At 39.3% G+C, this 17,492-nt stretch overlaps 1 protein-coding gene across 3 annotated transcripts in view; it reads left to right on the forward strand.

The window, feature by feature from the left end:
* The window catches only part of Adamts19 (ADAM metallopeptidase with thrombospondin type 1 motif, 19), a 183,828-nt gene that overhangs the window by 126,326 nt on the left and 40,010 nt on the right, over positions 1-17,492 (forward strand). For all 3 annotated transcript variants that reach the window (NM_001108433.2, XM_039096975.2, XM_063277480.1), the window contains 3 exon segments: positions 2,683-2,803; positions 6,609-6,689; positions 15,751-15,908. In NM_001108433.2, coding sequence (NP_001101903.2) covers positions 2,683-2,803; positions 6,609-6,689; positions 15,751-15,908 — 360 coding nt within the window.

The raw sequence follows: 17,492 nt of genomic DNA on the forward strand, positions 1-17,492 counted from the left end.
TGGGTTGTTTGTGGATTTCTGTTGGCCAACAATTCAATTGAATGCATCCCAGTCCCACTATTGGAAGCCTTGTTTGGTGACAAGTGATCACCATTTGAGACTTCTTATCCTCGTTATTAGGAGAGCTTACTACAATCATCATCATATGTTTTAGGAAGGTTCATGCACTAGGTTTCCATACCAACCCTCAAAGGCCTCTTAATTCTAGTCATCTCTCCCTGCACTCTCCCTCTCATTTCCCACCAGATCCTATTGCTCCTGTGCCTACCTGTCCTCAGTCCATCTCTTAAATCTGTTCTATTTCCCACTCCCAGGGACATCCATGCATCCCCCTTACAACCCTTCTCTTTACCTCTCTGAGACTGCAGATTATCACTTGGTTATAATTTTTTATGATGGCTAATATTCAATTATAAGCTCCTCCATATGATACTTGTCTTTCTGTGTTTGGGTCATCTGACTTATTTTTTAGTGTTAGTCATTTGCCAGTGAATTTCATTATGTCATTTTTTTTAACAGGTGAGTTAATACTCCATCGTGAAAATGTACCACAATTTCTTTATCTATTCTTCTGTTGAGGGACATCTAGGTTGTTTCCAGTTTCTGTCTATTATAAAAAGAGCAGCAGTGAACATGGTTTAGCATGTGCCTTTGTGGCAATATGGGGTATCCTTTGAGTTTATGACCCAAGAGTGGTAGAGCTGGATCTTGAAGTAGATCTATGCCACCTTTCTGAGGGACCGTCACCCTGATTTCCATGCTGACTCTAGTTTGCGTTCCCACCAGCAGTGGAGGAATGTTCCCCTTCTTCCACATCCAGCATGAGCAGTCATGCGCGTTACTGGTCTGAACCATTCTGACAGGTATACGATCCGATCCCAAAGTAGTTTGGATTTGCATATCCCTGATTTTGAAGATTTCTTTAAGTGTTTTCAGCCTTTTGAATTCTGTGTTTATGTCTGTAACCCATTTTTGAATTGGATTTTTTTGTTTTTGTTTTTTGATATAGTTTCTATTCTTTGTTTTAAAAGAACAGTGCGACCATTGAAACTCAAAGGTATTATTGAAACTTCTGTATTGATTCCTATCATTTTTGTTGATTTTATGATGTTTCTTGTCTTTATACTTTCTTTCTCACTTACCCAGTGTTCTCTTTTTACTGTCATCCCTTGGACATACTCGTCCTTTCTTCAGTCCAAAGTACTTCTTCCCGTTACTTCTGCAGGGTAGGGTCTGTTGTATGTCCTTTTAACCTTCCTTTACCACAAAAACAGTTCTTCTTATTCCTTTGATTATAATGCATAGTATGACCACAGCAGTCTGTGCTGGAATCTCTAATCTTAAGGAAGTTGGAGAATAGTCCAAGCCCCTTCGGTTTTTTAAAATCTCCAATGAAATTGTGTTGTTACTCCATTTGGCCTGCCTCTATCTATGACTTGGCCTTTCCAGAAGCATTGAAGACCCTGTCTTTTTTCTGTATATTCAGTATTTAGTTACTATATGACATCAAAAGTTTCTTTTATGGTCCTATCTATTTGGTGTTGTGTGTACTTACAACTTGATAGGCATCTCTTTCCTTAGCCTGGGAATTTTTCTTCTATCATTTTGTTGACAATAGTCTCTGGCCCTTTAACCAGAACTGTCTCCCTTTTTCATAGCTATGATTCTTAGTGTCCTACAGTTAATGCATGCTCTTGGATGTTTTTAGTTTCATTGTTTTCTTTGATTAAATGATCCATTTCCTCAACCTTGTCTGCAAACCCCAGTATTCTCCTTTCCACTTGTTATTCTATTAATAAGAATTTCTTCTGAGTTTATTTGGCTTACTTTACTTTCTATTTAAAGTTTTATTACATTTAGGCTTTATTCATAATCTCAATCCTTTTATTAAATGGTATTTTCATATACTGAAAGTTTTTTCTCCATATTGTATTTAAAATTTTTGTTTGCATGGTTTTTACTCTGGCAATTATTCACATCCTTTTTGTATTTTTGAAGATATTCATAATGCTGTTTTGAAAACTTGTATGTCTTATAAGTTGCTTTTCTTGGGGAACATTAACTTTGGGGTGCTAATTTTTGGAGAGAATGTACTTTCTTGGGTATTTGTGTTTATGATTTTGTTATGGGACCTAGATATCTGAAGTTACATTGTTGGTAATGCATTTTTTATGGATATCTGCCCCAACTTTGACAGAGTGGATATTTCAATCTCTATAGGCTGTTATTCAACTTTGTCAAGTCTTAGACCAACCAACTGATACACTTTGTATTTAGCCTTTGGTCCATACAATGTTGATGTGCAGCGGGAGAAAAGAAATGGTCCTAGCCCAGTTAGGACTCATGCAACTTATGAGCCCAGGAGGCAACCTTACAGAAAATGAGCAGATTCTCACTGAAAATCCCCAGAAGTCTGTAGATGGCTCAAAGGGTTCTATTGGGGATCATTAGATAGAGGCTAGGTGTCAGTGGGTGGTGTTACCTCAAGAAACGGTCTGAAGCTCTGTGGCTGACCCTCCAGTGATACATTAAGACAGAATGGAGAGTCACTGGTCCCCTTACAGTGGTGTGGAGGAAGCTACCTGAGGAAGGTGTACAGAACTGTGCTTAGTCCTTTCTAGCTGGGTCTGCAGCCCTTGGGAAATGCTTCAACTTGTGATATGCACCCTTCTTTTCTTACAGAAAGCTGGTTGTGATGGTTTATTGGGGTCTCTAGCCAGGGAAGATCATTGTGGCGTATGTAACGGCAATGGAAAATCATGCAAAGTCATTAAAGGCGATTTTAATCACACCAGAGGGGCAGGTAACTGTTCTTTATTTTTCCTACTCAGTAAACTGTAGTGCCTTTATGGACAAAAGCTAGATTAAGTTTGATTTGGAGATCATAATTCTTAATCTACTGAAGACATTCTCAAGGAGTTTTTAATAATTTCAGTGATGACATACAATATGTGTGATCTGAGCCAGAAACTTGAGCAAGCTTATTTTTCAATAATGAAAACATGAAGTCATGTGTTGTGCATTCTAGAAGTTAGGGCAGGAAGGGAATAATCTAATTTGCATCAACTTATATTACCAGGCTTCTAAAATGCTTATTAGCCAGCGACAAGCATGTCTAACCAAAATAGTGATTTGCAAAAGACTGAAACAGCCATTGACAATATTAGTTCCAGGATTTCAGCTTTCCTTTCCCCTTTTGATAGTTCTTTTACTTAACTTCGGGAGGGGGAATTTTTGAAAGCTGAAATCCGAAACAGTTATAGTGTGGTGGAAATCAGAGCAGAGGCAACAGAACATGGGGAACGTTTCCACATACATTAATAGCAAGAGTCCCCTCCATTCCTTTTTCCTCATCTGCAAATGCTACACACAGGGGCTGTGAGGGATGTGATTCTTGTCGCGTGCATTTAGAGTTCTTTGCCACCAAGAAGTGATTATTAATATTGGCACTGAATTATAATAACCCACAAATACTTTATATACATACACACACAAATGTACATGAATAAACACACATATTCACCTATATAAATATACACACAAATATACATGAATACACACACATATATACACACTTGTATAAATACACACACATATCACTATATATCAGGTTCTCAAGCTTGCTGGGAAGAAGCACATATTTTCTGTGCTTCATAGAGTCCTTTCCTGGACATATTATCTATTGGGCCATCATTTATGACTGTTTTCTTTTTAAAAGATGTATTTTATTATATATGCATCTCTGTGTATGCATGTGTGTATGTCATGTGAGTGTGGATGGTGGGGGGGGGATGTGCTTACCTAGGTGAGAAGAAGGTGCCTGAACCCCTGGAGCTGGACTTCCAGGCAGTTGGGAGCTGTCTGATAAGGGTGCTCTAATCCCAAACTTGGCCCCTCTGAAAGAACAGCAAATGCTTAGGGGAGCAAATGCTTTAGCAACTTCAGAATCCTCCCTCCAGCCCCATTTACAACTATTTCCACACCATCACTTGTATGCTCACATTAACGTTTCATTTAAGATTCCAAGTTCAAGAAATAAAAACATTCTGACGTTAAAATATAAATTCGTTATATTTGAGGAACAGTCAACCCATGTTGGACAGTCAGTGAAACTGAAGTCATTTTAAATAAGCGAGTTGTTCTAAAGGGAAAGTCAGATGAATCTTTGGGAGGTGAAATGAAGTTGTTCAAGTTTGTTTTGTTGTTTTTGTTTGCTTTGCCTTAACAGAATAAAAGACAAGCGATTCGAGTCTGCCAGTGCTCATTTAGACACACTTCGCTAGAACAGATTCTCACACCTTCAGTTAAAAAATGTAATTGTAAGAAACCTCTCACCCCGCCCTGTTCCCATGGTGGTGACATGAAGCGTTTTACAGTACAGAATTCAAATGTAACATGAGAGACCTTTCCGTCCTTCTCATTCCATCAGATTTGCTCTTCAAGAGCGGACGCCAAGGCTTATCTCGCAGTCCTCATTACACACAGAGAATGAAACCTTTTGCTTCCTGTGTGCATTCTCCTAAGATAACTTGTCTATCTTTTGGGGATAAAAGGTCCCTGGACTTATTTGGCTCACCCTCTCCTCTGGCTGAGGCTAGTGTTTTCAAATGTGAGTCGTAGACATATACTTTTAAAGAAAGAATAGCAGTGCATTGCAAAGCCATGGGTGATGGCGGGGGGGTTGCCTTCGAAACCCGGTTTTTATTATTGATCAGAGAATTAACCATGATAATCTATGCTAGCTTTCAATATAATTTTACAATTTATTTGACCCCTATCTACATTACTGTCCGTCTGCCCTTATTTCTAAGCACAAATAACCAGCAGCCACGTCTTTTTTTTTTGTTTTGTTTTGTTTTGTTTTGTTTTGTTTTGTTATGTCTTTGTGACATAGTGCGAAAGCTTTCCATTTGGAACTGACGCAAACAGCTGGACATTACTGAAAATTGTCAAGTTATTGAGTAATTAGATAAACTGTATCTTAGGGTTATTCTGCTGTGAACAGACACCATGGCCAAGGCAACTCTTACATAAACAACATTTAATTGGGCCTGGCTTACAGGTTCAGAGGTTCAGTCCATTATCACCAAGGTGGGAACATGGCAGCATCCAGGCAGGCATGGTTCAGGAGGAGCTGAGAGGTCTACATCTTCATCTGAAGGCTGCTGGCAGAATATTCACTCCCAGACAGCTAGGATGATACTATTAAAGCCTGCACCCACAAGGGCACATCTACTGCAACAAGGCCATACTTCTCAATGGTGCCATACTCTGGGCCAAGCATATTTAAACCATCACAAACTGTCTCTTGAATGGAAGTTTTAATTCTAAATTTCACATGCCCAGGGACTGGAGAGATGTTTCAGTTGGTAAACAGTTTAACAGGCAAGCACAAGGACCAGAGTTCACATCCCTAGTGCGTATGTAAGGAAACCGACCAAACAAACAAACAACGGTCCAACCAATGCAGGCGTGGTCTGGAGCATTTGTAATCACAGAGCAGGGAGGTGGAAACAGGGGATCCCTGGAACTTGCTGTCCAGCCAATCGTGCTGGATCAATGAGATCTAGATTCAATGAGTGACCCCCATCTCAAAACGATAAGATAAAGAGTGACTGAGGAAGAAACATGAGATCTTTGCGCATAGGTGTGCACATGCGCACGCGCGCGCGCCCACACACACACACACACACACACACCATATGCCTTTATTTTATCTCTGTCATCAGGTGGACTCTACATTACCTTTTTACTTATTCCGAATACCTCAATATTTTTGACATTACAATGATAGGAGACAAATTTGAAAATATCTCTTTGTCTTTTTAAACCTTCAAATCAGATTTTAGCCAAATACATGAAGTTTTACAGAATATTTCAAAAGGACTATTAAATTAAGGACAACTAAACTAGGCTTCTTTCTTTTGGCCCTATTCTTCATGAAGGACCCGTTTCTTCTTTTTCTTTCACACTCTCATTTCATTCCACCCTATTTTACTTTATTTCAAGTATCATATCCATAACATCAGCTGCAGTATATTTTCTGAGGACATCCAACCTCTGCCTGTGTGACACCTAGTGAGGTGATGGCAGGCCTCTCACTGTGTCCCTGCACCCTTTTTATTTCCCTCCTGACCCTCTGTCTTATCTGTTTGTTCATCTCCCTAGGAATACTTGGTCTTTCTTCCTGTGCTCAGGACTGGGGGACTGTCCCAGGCCAACTGTCTGGTCTCTAAGGTTTTACTTTCTCTGCTCTTTCTAGCATGGTGAAGAATCCCCAGGGAAAAATGCCCTGTGTTGATTCTAGATTGTCCTACTGTCTCTAGGGAGGCTACACCAGAGGCTTCTTCCTCTCCTCAGAGTACTTCATGCATAGCAATGGCCTTCCTACCCTCTCAGTAGAGCTCTGGGCTCAGTCTTTTCACGAAACTTCACCTGAGATCATGGTGGCTTTAGAGTAAAACATTTTCTCTTCGTAGCCCTTAAAACTTGGCAGCAGCAACGAAAGCCAGAGGTGTGTGTTGGGGGTGGGGGGTTGTCAAATGAGTTAGGAGAAGAGATTTTGTAAGCACCGCAGATTGATGGCATGTTTTATGGACTCTCCACAGGCTATGTGGAAGTGCTGGTGATACCTGCAGGAGCGAGAAGAATCAAAGTCGTGGAGGAAAAACCCGCACATAGCTACTTAGGTAACTGGCATTGCAGACTCAGGAGCTTAGTGGGAGCCCAATGCTCAGCTCTGGGACTCAGTAACAGGAGGAAGTCGGTTTGTCTCTAAGTTCACACTTGAACTTCCCGGAAAGCATCTCTTCTAATATTCAACAAGAGTTTCCTTTCCTCTAAGGGATTCCCAGGAGCAAAATTAATATGCTTTTCTGTTGAGAGAATATGAAGTACTTCCAAATGTCAGCTCATGACACGAAACAAAATGAAACAAAACAAAAAAGTCAACCTCATTAAATAACTGTCATGTTTTACTCCGAATACATGCGTGTGTAATACAGACATTAACGCATTTTTTCATATGTAAACATGCAAGCATATGCAAACACATGTATTTTTGTAATGATTGTTTTAGAAATAGGAGATATCTGTCTCTAAAAGGAAGCCATAGTTTAAGTTTTTAATCTTGTGTTAGGTTCCTTGTCTGGCTTTCACTCCAGAAAAAATCTCACCTACGAAGAAAATATTTTTAAAGCTTTGAGCATTGCTTGTGGGGGAGACCAGATATTTTAATATTTTAATTAGCTCAATAGATAACTTTTTTTACATGACAAAGAAAGACCACAATAATGGAATCAAATAAAATGAAGTTAGAACAAGGGACCAAACAGATTTTAAATTAACATTTAAAAGCCCCTTGCAACAGTTTGCTGAAAAATGTTACGTCCTGGTTATTTTCAACTAAGCAGTAAATGCCCCAGTAGGAAAATCCTTTGCCCATGGAGAGCTTTCTATCTCACGTGATGTGTCTGTTCTGCAGTATGAAAAACAGTCTAGTCTCGGCTTTGAAATAATTTTTCATTAGGATTTGCTTTTTTGGGAGGGGGAACCTTGAGAGGACAAAAGAAAGTAAGAGAAATCCTTGACCGTGTGAGATGTTCATTCGTTTGTTACCTTCACGTATATATCTGATTAAAGTTACTTGCTAAGGCTTTCAATGTGTTTTAAGTACAAGATCACTCCAAATTCAAGTAAGTCCAAACACCCAGTTTTTTAAGATAGTGGTGGTAGATGATTAAGACACATTCTCTCAATAGAAAACCACCGATTGCACTCACCTACATTTTCTTTATTCCCAAGCTGCAAAAAAAATACATAGCTGTCTCAGACGAGCTTTTTCAGCTCAGTAAACTTTGAGCTAATGTGAAGAGATTTAATACCTGACCAGTAAAGCTAAATTAATCAGCCAGTTTTGCAAATGAGAAATCACCACGCTGCCTCTTCCTTGGCACTCAATGATCTCCTTGATCTACTTCATTTTTCTATCCCCTGTGTGGTTACCATAGTTACCATATTCCGCAAGGTTAACTTCTTTTTTTTAGAAACACCCAATGGCCACATTATTTGACATGTAAAAAGCAATTAGTTTTCTCTTGGATCCTTAAATTCTCTTTTCTTTTTGCTTCTAGTCCCTAGCTCTTTTTTCTCACAGGATACCCCTTTGCTGGTCTCCAGTCATGGACCCTGAATGTAGTCTCCAAATGTGCCCATGTCTGGCCTAAGCCATGCTTTGTCTCCAGAGAATCACATCTAGAAATGCTATATGTCTAGTTGTTGAAAGTCATAAAAACAAAAACAAAAATAAAACACCCCTCAAGTTTCAATAAGATAATTGATTTCTACCCCAAGCTGAGTACGGTTTTTGCTTATTTTCATGCCAAATATACTCCCCTGTGGGTTTGTAACATTTGGTGGAAACTTGGGTACATAAACCAACAGAAATAAATCTATCCTTCAGAGCTCTGGAATCCAGAAATCGAAAATTGATTTCAGTAGAGTAAGCTACAGGGTCGGGACACTTTGTCTTTGAGAGATCATGTGATAGCAGCACGCTGTCCCCCTAGCTTCTGGCGAGTGCCATCATTACTTTATTGAGAACTAGTAAGGATTCAAGGGTGACCTCTAGGTTTTGGTGAGGAGTGATACAGGATACATGGATGAGGGAAAAGAGAAGTTACACGGTGTTAAGATCCTAGATTCTAAAGACTGCAAGTCAAAGTGCATCATAAACCATTCTTCACATGGTTCCTTTGGGGACAGGAAGGAAGTTGTAAGAAGTCTTCAAAGGAGATAAATTTAGAAAAATAAATGAAAATAGATTTTTGACTGACTGATCATTCTTCAACAATTCAAATTGCTGATACCAAAGGTATGTTATTACATAGGAGACATTTAATAACTTCCCAATAGAATTTTCTCTTCCATTACCCTTTCTTTTAATTATATTATTGGCTTCTCTGAAGATTATAGCATTATGTTGTTAATGATTGACCAGTTAGCCTAAACCGAATAAGGCATGTGGTTTTATTTATAAAATCATTATAGCTTATGAGTTCCAAAAAAATAAAAAAAAAAAAACAAACCTCACAAAAAGCATCAAATCCAACTTACTCTGTCTGAAATTTCACACACAGGGCACCAGGGCAAAAAATCTCACTAAAAATAATTTGAAATGAACAAACGATAAAGCAACCCTTCATTTTAATATTTACCTCTTAATTTGATTACTTCAAGATGCTGTAACACAGAGCTACAGGCTAAGTGGGTTATAAACAATAGAATTTTCTTCTCAGAGCTCTTGAGGCTGGAAGTCTGAGCTCAGGGGACCAGTATGGTTGGGTTCTGATGAGGTCCTTTTATGAGCTGGAACTTACTGACATCTGTGTCCTTACACGGCAGAAGAAAAGGAAGCAAGGCCTCTCTGGGCTCTTAGCGGCACACTAATCTCACTTACGAAGATTGTGCCCTACTAACCCCAGCCAACTCCAGTTACCTCACAGTGACCCCACTTCTTAATCCCGTCACAGTGTGGATGGAGTTGGGTTTCCACAAGGAGGGAAACCTTGAAGGATCAACAGCAGCCTGTAATATGTCTGAATGGGAGGCAAATTAAGAAGTCCTAAAATGCCAAAACTACAGTGAACGCAGGAAGTCGAATACCGAGCCTCTGGAAGTTCCACTTGATAACAAGAACCTGACGTCAGACTCTGAAAACCAGGGGGATGTGGTAGACAGAAGTGAAGCCAATGATGTTACAGAGTACCTGTCCTGGGAGGCTTCCACTGGAAGGGGGGCTTCAAAGGATTCCCAGCTTTGTGGGATGCAGGGGCGGGAGTATAATTTATAAGTGAGTGGGGAAAGCAGGGGAGTGCCACAATAGCGTTTGTGAAAAGTGGACATGGAAAATCAACTCTCCTGAGATTTGCGGTGCAGAGCAACCCCGCCTATGTGCCCCATCCTCTTCATCTAGCTGTGAAGCCACAGACCCACGGGAGGAGTTTGTCTTATTACAGTGTCAGTATGGCTTGTGCTGAGAGAAACACTTTCCACAAGCAACTCCCCTCAAACCGGGCCTCAAAAGACTTGGAGGATTCAACAAATAGCATATTAAAGACAATCCAGAAAACAAAAACAAAATAGACCCCATGAAGCAAACACCACATCAAATACAAGAAGATCAAACAATGTACAAGTCGTGTCCCACATGGGAAATATAAACAGAAGTTCATAAATGATCGTATCTTATTTATCTTTTAAGGAAACCATTAAGAAAGTACAGGGGGGGGAAAGCTCTGATTTCAAAGAAAATAAAATCAGTTGGCTTCACAAAGCTTTTATTGTGGAATATATAAAATTGTAATTTTCTGAGTATTTGAAAAAGTCAAGTAAATATTCTTGTTTAGTATAAAACAGCAAGACACTTAGATATATTAGCCACATGTGACAAATAGCATTTTTAGTGCATTTGAAGAACCCTGGAAGAACATTTTCTAAGCTATTTTGTCCAAATTTCATAGCAGTTTCACTTTGATGGCTACACATCGAAGTCATATTTGTGTGAAGGGCTTTTAACCTCTCTTGTTTTTAATTTCTGCTGCATATTGTTTTTATGGAACTTTCCACATAGATATCATAACTGAGGGGTTTTTGCTTTTAGTATGTTTTATAATATTTTTCTTTTCTTTTTCTTTCCTCCTTTGTTTTTTAACCTATTCACTTTACATCCTGCTCACTGCCCCCTGCCTGGTCATCCCCTCCCACAATCCTTTCCCTATCCCCCCTCCCTTTCTTCTCTGGGTGGGGGTCCCTCCCAGTATCTCCTCAAGCCTGGCACGCCCCAGTCTCTGTGAGGCTAGTCATGTCCTCTCCCACTGAGGCTAGAATTTATATTTTCATATATTTTCATATATCCTTTGGTGCCGTTTGGTAATTATTCCTCAAGGAATAATTTGTTTCTTTTGTCTTCTCAAACTGGTTGGCTTCGAGCTGTTTCTGATTCGTTCACCTAGAAGGAAGGCGTTGGGACCCTTTTTCCTACCACGGTTACATTGTTTCCTTGATCAGTTCAGCTTTATCCGTCTCTCCAGACAACCAACTTGAAGCTTGGCTGGTTGCCTCTACCCTACCTTTAGTTTCATTTTTGTGCGATTAACCCCTTTATCATTTTCTTCCCTATGCTTTGAGCTTCAGTTGTCACCTACCATGATGAAGACAGAAGAGTAACTTTAGCTTCCTTCTCTCCTCTTCTGTCAGGTCAGAGCCACAGGAGTGCCCCTGCACCCACGTTAGCTGTGTTGCTAGCTGTGTTTCACAGTGCACTTTCCATTCGATCTGTTTGCACAGCGAAAACAGTATCGCTGTGGTTCTTCTTGGAAATAGGAGTTATGTTTAAATGTACTTGATTCACAGTTATTTTGAGATGCTGACATCGGGGTGAAAGAATACATGCAGACAGGTGTCAATCAAGACTTGGTTTGTCACCTTGGGCCTGAAATTTCCAGCTGTAATCTTCACTGTCAGTTACAGTATAGTAGTTCAAGTCTTCTACAGGCTTACAGAGACTCTTTTTGTTCTGATCAATTAGGAAAGAGGAGTAAAGAGGTATCAAAAATGAATTTTTCTTCCTCAATTAAATTGTTTCCTTTGCATTTTGATGCTATATTATATAAGGCTATTATGTAATATTAATAAATATTATATACCATCTAAATTTTTATGTGTGTGTGTGTGCATGCTAGTGGTACATGCATGTGTATGTGCAGTCTCATGGAAGTGTGTCTGTTTCAGACAATAAATTTTCTAAGTTTTGTCTGAAAATGTACTTGTTTTAGCTTTGTGTCTAAAAATACTTTTTCTAGGTATAGAGCTCTAGTTTTTGTTCGTGTTAATTTTTTAACCATTGGAAGCTTGTTTCTTTTTCATGTATCTAACATTTTTCAAATTTTATTTGTGTGTTATTATACTATAATTATAATAACATTATTTATTTCCCTTCCCTTTCCTCTATCCGAACCCTTTCATAAACCACCCATTTTCTTTCAAACTCATGGCTTCTATTTTCATTAGTTATTATATGCATAGATATTTTTATATTTATTTGTTTATTATATACATCATGTGTATGTATATGATGTATGTGTATATGATCTATATCTATATACACATGTATCCATAAACATAACCTCAGTTTATATAATGTTACTTGTATGTATGTTTTCAGCAATTTGACCACCTGGTATTGGATAAGGAAGTGGTGTGCTGTTCCCTGGAGAAGACCGTCTCTCCCATTCTGAGCATTTCTTAGCTGTCTCTAGTTCTTTGTATACGGTTTAGGCCGCATGGGCTACTCCCATATCCATTGTCTACTGGTGTCATCCATGCTCAGTCATGTTCAGACAGATGTGTTGGGGCACCTTTATGGATGTAGCTTTTGACATTCCTTAAATACCCAATCTCATAAAAAAAAATGTACACTTTCTTCCGGCTCTTACAACCTTTCTGCCTCCTCTTCTGCCATGATCCCTGAGCCTTGGCTGCAGAGTTTGTTTGATTGTGGTTTCCGGTAATGGTCTCCATGTGTTGCAGAGAAGTTTCTGTGATGAAGGGTGAGATCTGCAGTTCTTTGCATGTACAAGGACACATATTTAGAATGTAGTTAGGGACTATGCTAGTTTGGTAAAGTGCCAGTTGTTCTCCTCCAACATCCCTAAATTCTCTACCTTAGGGAGTTGACAGGTTCCTTTGACTCTCATTATTTCTAATGATATGTGGACATTTAATGAATTGTTACATTTTAATTGAATGTTTTAAAATGTTCATACATGGATGTTGTATTTATACCACTTCTACTCTATTTCTTCCCGAAACTCCTTTTATATCCCAGAGCCCTCTCAAATTCAGTACCTCTTCTTCTTTAATTATTGTTACATATGTCTGTGTGTGTGTGCACACGTGCACACATGTGTGTGCACTCAGCTGCTGACTCTTGTTCTTAGGGCTGGAGAGCCTATAGGGGCTCATCACTGTGGAAGAATGATTCTCACACTCTCAGCAGCCATTATTTGCCTATAGCTCTTCATCTAGAGAAGTATCTTGGAGGCGTTCAGTTGGTGTTGTCATTGTGCCAGTCTTATTTAGACATCCATATTGTTGAGAATTCATGGCTATAGCTTCCAACATATGTAGAAAACACAACTGCTCAGAAGTCAGACAGCCTGTTCCTCTGGTTCTTGCAGTCTTCCCTCTCCTTCTTCCATGATGTTTCCAGACCTTTATGCTTACACAATCTGTCGTAAATGCATCAGTTGCTATTAGGTGCCGGACAACCAGCTGTTCTCTGTATTTTCACCATTTGGGACTTCTATAATGTTCTCCATCTGCTGCAAAAGAGCCTTCATTGTTGAGACGTGAGAACTAGAAATGCCCATAACTAACAGATTTCTTTTTTTTTTCCGGAGCTGAGGACCGAACCCAGGGCCTTGCACTGCTAGCACATTTCTTTTTCCTTTCTGGCCACTCTACACTATGTTCTCTAAATCACCATGTTAACTGTGTGACTGTGTGTGCGAGTGTGTGTGTGTGTGTGTGTGTGTGTGTGTGTGTGTGTGTGTGTGCGTGTGTGTCCATGCATTGTTTTGTCATGAGTTCCTTGGACCTTTTAGGACCTATGTATTTGGAGATTTTTTTAAAAGAAAATGTAAAACTCTTTTAAACACTGTGCTTTCAACTACTTTGTGCGTCCGTGTCCAATTTTCTGTAACACCAGTCACATCAGTGGGATTCCTACGTGTCTACCTTGATCCGTTTCCGTGCATCAGGGCACTCTTCTATGAAGTTGTTCTTTCCTACAAAAGTGTCTTTGTCTAATATGTTTTAGGCCCATTCATTAAGTTCTGTACTTGGTATGTGATTTTTTTTCTGTTCTAAGACCTTTGATTTAATTATTTTCCAGTTCCCATTGCTCTCTGACATTACAAACCTTCCTAGAATGTGTGTGTCTATTTTTTTTCTCACTCAAGAGATTTATTAGGAGGAGAAAAAAAAACCCAGGAGGGTGGCTGCCTCTGCTCAGGAAAAAAGCAGCCGTGTGTGCCTATTTAAAGGCGTGATTCACTAGTTCCATTTTCTCTAGGATTCTTGAGTGTCATTTTATTCCTGAGTACCCTTACTTAATTATTATGGGTCTATTGTGTGGTGGTAACATCCCCGGCCCCGGTGGGTTTTTAATTGGACGGTGAACATGATTACCATAGTATGGATGAGTGGCCATGTTAAACTTTCCTTATTACTGAGTCTAAACATTTTGCTGGAGAATTAATTTACTGCTGGATCAGCTGTGTTGAGATCGTTTAAGAGTTTTCCAAGAATTGACTCAGGCTGCTTTAATATGAGGTCTAGTTTTTTTGTTTTGTTTTGTTTTTAATTTGGACACCTGAGTTTTTAGAGTCTCTATCTTCAAAAGCTACACACCTTGGGATTCCCTGGAATTTGTGTTTTTCTCCATTACTACTTGACCTGAAAAATCAATCAGAAAGTCTAAAATCCTTAGGTTCTTGGCAGTGGTTCATCTCCCAGCTTTGGGGAGCCACGTCCTATTAGTTTGAAGCTGAATCTTCAGCTGTAAGGTCAAAGGTCCCCTGTGAATGCTTTGGGATCTTTTTGTCTTGCAACTCACCCTTCCCCAGTGCTCCATAAAACCGATGCTCACTGTCACTGCCAGGGTGACCTCCTTTCTCTGAGCCGCCCTCACCCCTGTCAAGCCTTCCCAGACTGTGCCCTGTCTAAGGTCAGCCTCCCAGGGAGGGCTCTGGTAAATACCCTCCGGAAGACAGCCAAGCAATCAGAGAATAATTTTTAAGTTAATGAAGTAAAACAAACAACACATCCCACCCACCCAAATAAAGCCAAGAAACACGCTATGTACAGACTCCTCTTTCTGAATGAACTGACTCCTAAGCCAATCAATTGTGTGGATTTGTATGTACTCGCGTATGCCATTTTCTAGGAAATGTTGAAAGCCAAAACATGAATAGAGTCTGGATATCATATTCCATAAACCCCAAAGGAAGTTTTAAGGCATTTTTTTATTAGAGATATTTCAGGAACTGTAAATTGATAATTATAACCTGAAATACAAGCTTGGAAATTGGAAAATATTGATCAATATATTTCTTAAAATATTTAATTTATAGAGATAAAACATAAGCAGATGCTAAACCTTATAAACCGACCCGTCAGTGGTTTGCTTCTTTTTTTAAGACTTTAACATCGCCTAAGGTATGTCCATTTGTTTGGTGCTAACAGACATTGGCAATATTTTGAGATGTTGTGGTCAATGTATTTCTCTTTCAGTAAAAATTAATAATTAAGCATTGATCACATAAAAATAAGGATTTGTATGCTTCTTTAACTTCCCTTTAGACATTATTTTAGCATATGATAAGAATATTTTTTCAGAGAAGATTGATGCAGTAAATTTTCATACTTTCATACACTTGTTACTTATATTGATAGCAGCAGAACAACTTTGGTAGAGCAGCAAAACCTTAGCAGGTCGTTGATGTTAAAGGATATATAAGCATCTAACAGATATTGAAGATTCTGTTGATTTCAGTAGCAACAAGACCGGTAGCTTTAGACTTGCATCGGAGGCTGGAGACACACTGAAATGCTTTTAGGAAAGCAATGTGAAGACGTTACTCATCAGTAATTCTGTCCACACTCATCCTGTATTTCATCTTTTTATAGCTCTTCGAGATGCCAGCAAGCAGTCTATAAACAGTGACTGGAAGATAGAACATTCTGGAGCATTCAGTCTAGCTGGAACTACAGTCCATTACATAAGACGAGGCCTGTGGGAGAAGATCTCTGCCAAAGGACCCACAACCACACCTTTACATCTCCTGGTAAGAGGCAGAAATGGGAAAGTGTTATAAAACCAGCTTCTCACGGCAAGGAAAATTCTAATCCCTCTCCCCCTCCCTCTCCTGTCCCCTACACCTTCCCCTCCCCTTCCCCATTCATCTCCCCCTCCGCCTTCCCTTTTCCCTGCCCCTCCCCTCCCCCTCTCCCCCCTTTCTTTACTCTCTCTCTCTCTTTTCCTCTCTCCCTTTTCCCCATTTGTTTTTTAAATATCGGTATTATCAGAACAGCATTTAAAATTGTTTTAAGTGATATTTGTAGTAACTTTAAGATATTTTAAATTGTGATATATAAAAATAGTAATTATTAAAAGTGGACCAAATGTTCTAAGGAATTAGCAAGCTCATAGTAGAAATAGACCACCTAAGAATATGAAACCCCTTTGCCCCTTATAAACCAGAATGGATATTCATCAAGATAGGCCACAGCATGGGGATTACAGCAGTCATCATGCACTTAATGGGACTCATCTGTGTCTGCAGAATACCTTTGGTTAAGCATTGTTTTGGGAAGGGAGAGTTGGAAACACAACTTAAGAGAGCTCTCAGTCTTCTCTCCCTGTTTCTCACTGTGTTAGTGGATTACTGCAAGGAATCCTGAACCCTGCACTGTTTGGAACTGTAATGTTCGTTATCATGTAGCAAAAGACTAAATGTGCATTAAGAGAGAATTAAAGGGCAAGGACTAGAACGGTGGGACTGTGTCTGTGCCACTGGGTTGTTTTGTCCATAGGTCTTGATCAAGGTACTCAGAGCTGATGGCCAAGTCCCCAAAGGAATGAATGTGCAGGTGGCTGCGTGTTTGTTCTAGTAGCAAAAAGGAATCTCAAATTCAAGTACCTAAGCACTACCTCTCTATATGCACAGAAACCCACTGTCACAATGAATCCTCTTGCCATAGTGGCATGTGTTTCACTGTTTAGCATCTTCACTGCAGCTGAGTTAGTCTTCAACTGTAGACATCTCGCGTGGCTTCTTCTCAGACCCAGAGGTTGAAATGGCACTGTAGCTCACAGATGATCTTATTTTAATGGACCTATGATTTGGGGCCCCTTTTAAATATCCCTTCTGATTCAGTTGTTTTGCATCAGAAACTGAGGTCCATACATTTCCCACAGCTCCCACCTGATACCACTGTGGCTGATCCAGTAACCACGGTTTGAATTTCCAGAACCTTATATAGCTTATATAACTGCCTGTCCAGTATAAATAGTACCTGTGTAATCTCTTTGTCTTGCTTCATCAATATTATTGCATTCTTTGAATAATCATTTTATGCATCTCCTGATAGTTTCTTTGCATCCTATTTGAAAATGTCAATGAAAAGATCTGCTCTGCCCTGTGCTGTCTACAGAAACGAACAAAAAATATCTATATAACGGGTAAACTACCCTTAGCATCATCTTTGAATCATGTAAAATAGTCAGTAGCTAACATTTTTAATGATTTGACATCTGAAAACACTACTATGTTTGACTGCATTCTGTAACCATTTATTGTTTTAATCTATGTAAGAAAAATACAAGACTGAGACTTGTCCCAAGCCTTTGCTTAATATCCATAAACAGT

Source organism: Rattus norvegicus, chromosome 18 (assembly GCF_036323735.1).
Source record: "Rattus norvegicus strain BN/NHsdMcwi chromosome 18, GRCr8, whole genome shotgun sequence".
NCBI classification, from domain to species: Eukaryota; Metazoa; Chordata; class Mammalia; order Rodentia; family Muridae; genus Rattus; species Rattus norvegicus.